The following is a 10474-nucleotide window of genomic DNA, read 5'->3' as shown; positions in this document are numbered from 1 at the left end:
TAGAATGAATTTGAAGCTGTTTAATAACGATGAACGAAAGTTCACAAAACATAGAATCCAGAGCAACCATTTAAGATGTTTCAAGAGGGGCTTTGGGCCTCATGGTGGCAGCATTTTGCTTGCAATTGATGTCTGTTCGGTTTTTATGAATTTGGGCTCTTGGTCCTGTGGCTTTCTGGTTTATTTTAATCAGTTACCTCATATCTGTTCTAATCTCCTCAAGTGGTTCAGTACTAAATATTTTCTGAGAATGCTCTTGCAAATTTGTTTTGCAATATTTTATGCAATATAAATGTGAGTTATTAAATTAAATTAGGAAAGTAAGATGGTGACCAGCCCTGAATGTGACTTTCAACCCATACGAAGCATTCATTATTATAATCGGACAAAGAATCAAATAGTTCAGAAGATGTGAATTAGCAGTGAAACAACCAATAGTTTAAATTGTCTGAAAAATATTCATTAATGGAAACAGTTAAAACATTAGGTCTAAAATATGACCTCCTGCTCTGAGGATCAGTCTAGGGAGGTGAGGCAAGATTACAGGTAGAGATTTAAGGGATAAAAGAGTGATTTGGGCCTGAATTAACATGCAGTTAGTGTCATTTTAATGTAATAGCACCCCAGAAATCAAAGCAACCAGCAAACAGTTGCAATAATTAAAACAGTAACAGCAAAATTCCAGCAACACTAACTGATGTCACAAAGTTCCTCATTCCATTCCCGCTGGGCAATGCTGAAAATGGGACCAGATTTATTGGATATTTCATTTGGTGCTTACGTGAACTAGTTTCAGTAGGCGAAGAACCAAAAATAGATTTCTTCATAAACTGCAGAGAATGTTGTTTACATAGAAAGTCAAAGTAAGCTTTATTAAAGGATGAATATAAAGGAACTTTGATAGACACAGTGAACAATGGCACACTTTCATTGATGTCACCTTCTTGATCAGTTTGTTGGATGTTATATAGCTTGAATAACACTGGATGATAAAGCAAGGTTCCAAGGAATATGAAAGGACAATAAAGTTATGTAATGGTTCCAGCCACACAGTACCAGACTGTGTATTTTGTAGGACTAATCAACCCAGGCAGAATACAGAATATCATATTAATGTACACTTAATAAGAAAACTAAAATGGATCGCAAACCTAATTGTATTTGTCTTACTAAAACAAGAAATGATTAAACTCAAAATCACAGTAGTCAACAACAATATTCACTGCTACACTGATGTTTCCAAACCAGATCCAACAAACATACAGTGAGCATTGGAAGGGCAGTGATTACCAGAGTAGTCAAACATTGATAAATTGTTACAATATTCATCCTCTGTCCAATATGTATGCGTCACCTTCCTTGAACTTGAAATAGAGAGAGGCTTTCTTTGATCATGGGATCTGTGCATGTTGTTTGTGTAGATGGAACTCTGAGCAGGAGCAAGTGGGGCGAATTCTGACTTCTTGGATTCCCTTTGGATCTCCTGCCACCAAATAAGGCGAGTTGTTAGTATTATCATTAATGAAATCACAACAAACTTAGTTCATACAGCAATTATTGAAGGAAACGAGGAGTAAGGCATTATAAGCAAGGTTACCTCCTCGGCCAGATTGGTTCTTACACACCAAACCCTAAAGATAACAGGAATCCCCTCTCAAACCACGCAAGTCTTATCAACCGCCTCCTTGATTTCCCAGCCAAATAGCCACCAATCTCCATAGTCATCCCTGGTTTCCCACTTGCTCCCTTACCCCCATTCTGTCTGTAAACACACTAATATCATCAGTCACCCAATACAACCACAGTCAAGGCTGGGAAGCTGTAGCTTCTAATAGGCCCTTACAGCCCTGCAGCCACCAATGTGTCCACAAAAGCAGCCCAGGAGACTCCAACCAGCCACCACAACCAATTGCAGAAACAGTTCATAAGAATACTAGATTAAGGAAAGCGTTACAAAGGATGAATATTTAGAGCTGCCACAGTTGGGGGTAGGGTTGGGATTCTTAATCATTTCTCTTACAATTGTGGTGTACTGGTGAATGGAACCCTGTGGGACAGTGGGTGTACTTGAAGTTATTTATTCATTTTTAGGATCTAGACATGTATTGCCCATCTTTAATTGCCTTCATGAACCATTGGACACTTTCCGTTGAAAGTACTCCCACAGCACTGTTGGGGAGCGAGTTCCAAGATTTGGAACCAGTGACAATGAATGACTGGCAATATATTTCCAAATCAGGATGGTGTACTACTTGGAGGATATCTTGCAGAGGGTGGTACCACTCTGCCAAATCCTCATTCATCTCCTGTTATTCTATCAATGATTAAGGGAATTCAGAGGGGCATGACTCCTTCATACATGAAGTGGGAAATGAAAAACTTGTTGTCATGACATCCTGCACTCCAACAGTAAACCATGAGTATTGGGACCCTGACAGAAACAGGCAGTGATGCCAATGTACTGCTCCAAGGCTAAGATGGTGGCTATTCCAGATGATGTTACATTGTGACAGCCACTCCAGTGAACTGAAGGGGTCTCAAGCAATAATTCTCAGTGACATTAATTTCGAAAGAGTGCTCACTGAAGTCCTGCTGCAGAGCTTGAAACTTTTCAGTTTTAAGAACCTCAAGAACCATTCTGAAGTCTACAAGTACAAACCAGCAAGTACACTGTTAAGCTAAAATTACTACTTTTAGCCATAACTGGTGACACGTCTTCCAGGTAAACTAAATTTCTACTATACTTGTGGCAAAATTAAATAAACAGAATAAGGCTAATTCCAACTTTCTGATATAATCTTCAAAATGCATTACATCAGGTTTTTTTGTCCAATATGACAATTAAATCCAGTGAAAAGACCCTTTCAGCAGACCCTAAAGATCTGTGGAAGTAGGGGATATAGAGTCAAAGAGGAAACAGCCCCTTCAACCCAACTCATTCAAGCCGATCAAGATGTCAATCCGAGTTTGTCCCATTTGCCTGCAGTTGGCCTCTCCCTATTAACCTTTACAAGTTCCTGTCTAATGCTTTCAAAATTTGTCTTGCCCCAATTTAGGACTTCAGGATTTTATTTTGTGAACCATTCCTATCTTTTTCCATAACTAATAGAATTATGGTCACTGGTCCCGAAGTACTCCCCGACTGACACTTCTGTCACTTAATGAGAGAAAGAATAGAAGGGTTTGGCAGATGAATGCGTGGTTGAAGCATTGGTGCAGGGGGCAGGGTTTCAGTTTTTTGAATTATTGGGATCTCTTCTGGGACAGAGGTGACCTGTACAAGAGGGACAGGTTGTACCTGAACCAATACCCTGGTGGGCAGATTTTCTGGTGCTACTAAGGAGGGTTTAAAGTAGATTGGCGGGGGGGGGGGGGGGGGGGGGCGCGGAGTAGGGAAACCAAAGCAGAAGTGAGGCAAGGTGGGAGGCAGAAAGAATTCAATGACAGCCGGGTCAGTAAACAACACAGGCAGCAGCATGGCAGGGAGCAAGAAAAGACTATTGGATTAACCTTCATTTATTTTGATGCAAGAACCCTGACAGGTAAGGTAGATGAATACGGGGCATGGATAGCTACGTTGGACTGGGATATTATAGTCATTACATAAACATGCTTAAGGGAAGGACAGGACTGGCAGGGTACAGGTGCTATAGGTGAGATACAGATGGAAGAAAGAGAGGAGGGGGAGTTGCATATCTGATTAAGAATGTTACAGCAAGAGTCCGAGATGAAATTACTGAGGAATTGTCGAGTGAGGCTTTATGGGTGGAGCTGAGAAATAGGAAGGGGATGGTCACTTTGTTGGGATTGTACAAGAAATAATTGTTTTGTCATAGTAGGAGATTTTAACTTTCCTAATATAGACTGGGACTGCCATAGTGTTAAGGGCTTAGATAGGGTGGAATTTGTTAAGTGTGTTCAGGAAAGTTTCTTCAGGCAATATACTGAAGGGCAAAGTTTGACCTACTCTTGGGAAATAGGGCAGGACAACAAGTGACTGGGGAGTCAGTGGGGGGAGCACTTTGGGACCAGTGACCAGAGTTCCATAAGTTTTAAATTATTTATGGAAAGGGATGGATTTGGTTCACAAATTCAAGTTCTAAATTAGGGCAAGGCAGATTTTTTTAGACAGGAATTTGCAAAAGCTGATTAGAGTTGGTTGTTTGCAGGCAAAGGGACATCCAGCAAGTGGGAGGCTTTTAAAATTGAAAAATCAAGAGTTCCAGTCCTGTTAGAGTGAGGGGCAAGGCTGATAGGAGTAGAGAACCCTGGATGATGAGGGATATTGAGGCTCTAGTCAGGAAAAAGGAGGAGGAATGGGTAGGGTACAGGCAGCTGGGATCAAGTGAATCCTTTAGGAGTAAAGGGGATGCAGGAGTAAAAGAAGGAAATCAGAAGGGCATAAAAGGGGCATGAGGTAGCTTTGGCAGGGAAGATTAAGGAGAATCCAAAGAGATTTTATGAATATTAAGAGAAAAAAGTAACTAGGAGAGAGGATATGGGCCTTAAAGACCCCAAAGTGGCCATTTTTGTGTGGAGCCCCATGAGGTGGGCAAGGTCCTCAAAGAATATTTCTCTTCTGTTTTTACCATGTACGAACTTGAGATAGTCAATGGGGATGACTTGGGGATAGTCCACATTACAGCACACGATGTGCTGGATGTCTTACTACATATGAACTTAGGTAAATCTCAAAGACCTGAGCAGGTTTATCCAAGAACACTGTGGGAAGCTAGAGAAGAAATTGTGGGAGTCCTGGCCGAGATATATGCATCATTGTTCATGACCGGTGAACTGCTGGAAGACCAGAGGGTGGCTAATGTTGTGTCTTTATTTAAGTAGGGCTGCAAAGGAAAACCTGGGAGCTATAAATCAGTAAGCCTAACATCTGTGGTTGATAAGTTACTGGAGGGTATTCTGAGGGACAAGATGTACATGCATTTGGAAAGACAGGGGTTGATTAGGGATAGTCAGCATGGTTTTGTGTGTGGGAGATCATGTCTGATGAATTTGATCGAGTTTTTTTAACAAGGTCGATGAAAGCAGTAGATCTAATCTGTATGGACCTCAGTAAGGGGTTTGAAATAGTTCCACATGATAGGCTGCTATGAAAAGTTAGATCGCATGTGATCAAGGAGGGCTAGCTAATTGGATAACACAATGGGCTCAATGGTAGGAAGCAGAGGGTGATGGTAGAAGGTTTTTCTTCGGACTGGAGGCCAGTGACTAGCGGTGTTCCCAGGGGTTGGTGCCAGGCCCATTGTTATTTGTCATCTATATCAATGATTGGATGAAAATGAACAAGGCATGGTTTGTAAGTTTGCAGATTACACTAACACAAATGGCGTCGTAGACAGTGAAGACGGTTTTCAGGATTTACAGAGGGATCTTGAGCGGCTGGGCAAATGGGCCGAGGAATAGCAAGTGGACTTTAATTTGGATAAGTCTAAGGTGTTGCATTTTGGAAAGACAAATGAGGGTAGGACTTCCACAGTGAACAGCAGGGCCCTGGGAAGTGTTGTAGAACAGAAGGACCTAGGAGTACAAGTACGTGGTTCTCTGAAAGTGATGTTGCATGTAAACAGGATAGTGAAGATTTAAGGCACGCTGGCTTTCATCAGTCAGGGCACTGAAGAAATTGGGATGCTATGTACAATCATTCAATATGTTGGTGAGGCCACATTTAGAATATAGTGTTCAGTTTTAGTCACCTTGCTATAGGAAAGATGCTATTAAGCTGGAAAGAGTGCAGAGGAGAATTACGAGGATGACACCAGGACTGGAGGGACTGAGTTATGGAGAGAGGTTGAGCAGGTTGGGACTTTATCCATTGGAGTGTAGGAGAATGAGGGGTGATCTTACAGAAGTGTACAAAATCATGAGGGGCACAGATAAGGTGAACATGCACAGTCTTTTTCCCCATGTTTGGGGAATCAAGAACTAGAGGGCACAGCTTTAAGGTTTTAATAGTAACCTAAGGGGAACTTTTTCACCCAGAGGGTGGTCAGTCTATGGAATAAGATGCCAGAAGAAGTGGTTGAGGCAGTTACATTAACAACATTTAAAAGGCACTTCGACATTACGTGGATAGGAAAAGTCTAGAGACATATGGGCCAAACATGGGCAAATGGGACTAACTTAGATGGGAATCTTGGTTGGCCTGTTTCTGTCCTGACTCCACCTGTCTCATTTCCTAACTGGGTGTCAAGTGATGCCCCTCTCTCGTAGGGCCGTCTACATACTGTTTGATACAACTTCCCTGGACACGCTTAACACATTGCACACTATCTAAGCTATTTGCACTATGGTAGTCCCAGTCAATATGAGGGAAGTTGAAATTTACCCTGTGCAATATGTTGAGTAATATATTTATTGTCGACACTGCCAACCATTGTAGGATTACCAAAGGACCCATCAGTTCCTCAGAAATTGTAGGCTTCCACACTGCTAGAATTGATCTCTTGTGCCTGCCTGTGTGAGATTTGTTATACTACCTTATGTTGGCATCTCCCAAAAAAAATACATTCCCCATAAACCAGCTCCAAGAGGCAGATTCATTCATAGCTTGCCTCAGGCTTTAAACTAAATAGTGAGAGTAGGGGTTGGCAGAGGTGGGATGGATTCTTGTGAAGGAAGTTTTATTATGTTAAAGACAAAGAATAATATTCCAGTCTGCTTAACCTTTTGAAAAAATGCAAGCAAAATGGTGAGGTAGCCCTGATATTAAAGAACAGGATAAAGACCAGAGAGAACCTTAGCCCAGAAAATCAGGAAGAAGAATCCTGATTGGGTGGAGCTAAGAAACAGCAAGGGGCCACAAATAGTGGTGAGTGTTGTATATCGGACCCCAAACAGTAATGGTAATACAGAAAATGGTATAAATCAGGCCTTTAGAAGGGGTATTACAATGATCATGGGGTCTTTAACCTGCATGTTACAGGGCAAACCAAATTACCAGTAATAAGTGCAGAGGATGAATTCATAGATTGTATGAGAGGTGGCTTTCTGGATCAGTGTGCTGATGAATCAGCAAGTGAAAAGGCTGTTTTAAATCTAATATTGTGTAATCAGAAATGGTTATTTTATCCTGGTAGTTATGGGGCCTTCAGGAAAAAGTAAACATAATGTTAAAAATTATATAAAAATTTAAAGTGGCTTAGTTCAACCTGAAACTAGAGTCTCAATTATGAACAAACCAAACTATAAAGGCATGAGGCATGAATGACACAAAGCATGGTGTCAATCAGGTAATCAGAGGGGATACAAGAGAGTGCAGATGCTGAAATCTGGAGCAACTAAACAAAATGCTGGAGGAACTCAGCGGGTCATGCAGCATCTATGGAGGGAAATGTCCATAACCGTCCAGATAAAGGGTCTTGACCCATAACATTGTCTCTCCATTTCCCTCCACAGATGCTGCCTGATCTGTGCGTCCCTCCAGCATTTTGTTTGTTGTGGAAATAGAAGTATTTGTAATGGCTGAATTGGGAAACTACATTATAAGATGTGACTAAGCCAGCAATGGCTAACTTTTAAAGAATTAATACATAGCAACATATCCTTTTAAAAATCTCTCCTGTTGAGGCAAAGTAACCCAGTAGGAAAAGGATTTCAGGCATTGGAATCACAACACAATGATACCATCAGTAAGCCTGAGGACTGGGAATTCAGTAAAGCTGGACCAAGCCATTGATAAGAATGGGAAAGTTGAATGCAAGTGCAGGCCAGCAAGAAACATTGAAACGGATGTCAGAACGTCAATAGATAGATGGAGGGAGTGGGGGGTGGGGGAGCGGGGGTTGGGGAAAGGAAGAGCTACAGTCCAAGACGGAAGAAACTGTTGGGGGAATAAGAAAATGGAAATGAAATTAAACAAATATTTTGGCTGGCTTTACAGAAGATGATGCATGAAATCTCATGGCAATAGTGAAGGGCAACGTCCAGAATGATGGAGGAGATCAAAGAATTTAACATTAGTATAAAAAAGTATCTGAGAAAGTAAAGGAATTGAAAGGTAACACCTAACATCAGTGGTCAGGAACATGCCGGTACTTATAATGAACAGCCACCAGGGACTACAATAGTTATAGCCGTGGATTTAGTCAACATGGGTTTATGAAGGGAAGTTATGTTTGATAAATCTGTTAAGAGTTTTGAGGATGTAACTGGCATGATAGTGGACCAGTTGATGTGGTGCATTTGCACTGGCAGAAGGCATTCAATTAGGTGCCACATTAGAGATCATTCAACAAATTTAGCGTCCATGGTATTGCCGTAACATACTGGTTTAGATTGTAGATTGGTTATTGGACCAGAAACAGTAGGAATAAATGGGTCCGTTTTGGATTGGGAGGCTGTGAGTAATGGGAGTGCTCCAATGATTGGTGCTGGGGCCCTGATTTTTGTTACAATCTATGTCAATGACCTGGATGAGGGGAGCAAGTGTAATATATCCAAATTTGCTGATGTGTGACAGCATGGGCTGTGAGGAAAATCCAGAGAAGCTTCAAGAGGGTTACCAACAGAATAAGTGAATCAGCAAGGAGACAGCAGATGGAATATTATGTGGAAAAATAATAGGCCATTACCTTTGGTTAAAAAAAAAACATGATATTTTCTTTCAAATGGAAAGAGGTTGAAAGGTGTTGTTAAGAGGGATCTGGGCGACCTTGCACATGAATCACTGAAATTTAACATTTGGTACAGCATGCAATTAGGAAGGGAAATAATATATTGACCTTTATTGCAAAAGGGCTTTGAGTACAGGAAGAGAAAAAACTTGTTACAGTTTTGGTTGGGTTGCATCTAGAATATTGTGTACTAGTCTGGTCCCCCAACCTAAGGTACAATACACTTGAAATGGAGGGACAGTGAAGGTTTGTAGTATGAAGAGAGATTATGCAGATAAGACCTAAATTCTATTGTGTTTAGAAAAATGAGAAATCATCTTCTTAAAATATATAACATTCTTACAGGATTCTACAATATAGGTATGGGGGCTAGTTTTTTCCTTGGTTGGGTGTCTGGAACCAAGGATCACAGTCTCAAGAAAAAGCAATGGCTATTCAGGACAGAGATAAGAAATGTGTTCATTGAAAGGTTAGTGAACCTTTAAGTTTCCCACCCAAGAGGGCTGTGGATGCTGAGTCACTGGGAAGATTCAACACAAAGATCGACACATTCAATCAAGGGAAATGGAGTTAGTGCAGGAAAGTAGTAATGAGGTAAAAGATCAGCCATTATCTTACTGAATGATGGAGCAAGCACAAGGAGCTGAATGGGCTGCTTCTGCTGCTGTTGCTTATGCTTATGCTTTAATGAAATTGCAGTCAAGGTCATGACTTGCATTCTATATGCTGAATGTATCTCAGGCACCTCACTATCAATCATACACTACTTCGGTAAGTGGACGTCTCTTGTTCCTGGCCTGTGAAAGGGCAGTACATACTTCGATGAAATCCCAAAAATTCCAATGTCAGGTCAGGACTAGGAAAACCCATATATGGTTTAACTGGATTCAGGCTTATTTTCTTTGAACTGGGAGGTGGCTAGTTTAACGACAAATGTCAGGGTTGGTGCAGAGGGAGTGGAGAGTAAAGCGTTCAGAAGGGGTAAGGTTGGAATGGGTGAGTTTCATGACTATGTCAGGGTTTTCAAGTATTTTCTTTGCTTTAGTGTAAGGAATTTTATTTGCTTCAGGTGAATTTTGCAAGAAAGATTTTAAACAGACTCTGAGTATGACTATGTTCTTTCTTACACAGGGAATAAACAGGAAATATGCAGATTGGAAAATTAGAAGTAACTGAAAATGTGTGGCTATTACCTAACATTTTACATTACGCCTCAGCAGTTGATTTCACGCTCCAAAGAAGTGTCTGTACGTTGTTTTCAGAGCCTATTGTAACACTGCCAGCTTTATCTCTGAGCATTTCCTGCAATGAGGAGGGGAAATTCCTTTCAACTTAAGATGTTTGTTTTAAACAGATGAAAATCTTCTCCAGTGAAATTCCATTTATAATTTCAATTAGTTGTTCACTTTTGTTTTACTGATCCAAGTGAATAAATATGAAATATACTAACCCATAATGGAACACTTGAATGTAAGAGGTGGAATATGATGTTCAAACCAGTGTAGTTAACTAAGGTAAATAGAACCCTACATAGAAATTCCAGGTTCTCCAAGCCACTGCTGGAAACTTGTTGCAAAGGAACTTTCATCCACTGCACACCTGATGGAGTCTACACTCAATCATAGAATGGTACTTTGATAAGGCTCCAATAATCCTGCACAATTTGGAGGATGATTTCACATTGACTATATAAATACTAAGTGCTATCACATCCAAATGATTCATTGTGCATTTTAACCACCCCTCCTGTTATATACATGTACATACATGTCTTTCCTTATCTAAATACTATGTTATGTGCCTGTCTTTAACCTGCACATGCAAAATATAAAAAAAATACTTTC

At 40.7% G+C, this 10474-nt stretch overlaps 1 protein-coding gene across 1 annotated transcript in view; it reads right to left on the bottom strand.

Moving 5' to 3' along the window:
• Positions 1-400: 400 nt before the first annotated feature.
• The window catches only part of atp11a (ATPase phospholipid transporting 11A), a 205217-nt gene continuing 195143 nt past the window's right edge, over positions 401-10474 (bottom strand). The window contains 1 exon segment of the mRNA XM_052025948.1: positions 401-1483. Coding sequence (XP_051881908.1) covers positions 1226-1483 — 258 coding nt within the window. The 3' untranslated portion in view covers positions 401-1225.

Source organism: Pristis pectinata, chromosome 11 (assembly GCF_009764475.1).
Source record: "Pristis pectinata isolate sPriPec2 chromosome 11, sPriPec2.1.pri, whole genome shotgun sequence".
Classification (NCBI taxonomy): domain Eukaryota; kingdom Metazoa; phylum Chordata; class Chondrichthyes; order Rhinopristiformes; family Pristidae; genus Pristis; species Pristis pectinata.
The sequence above is the reverse complement of the archived record's forward strand: the minus strand, read 5'-3'. Positions and strand labels throughout refer to the sequence as shown.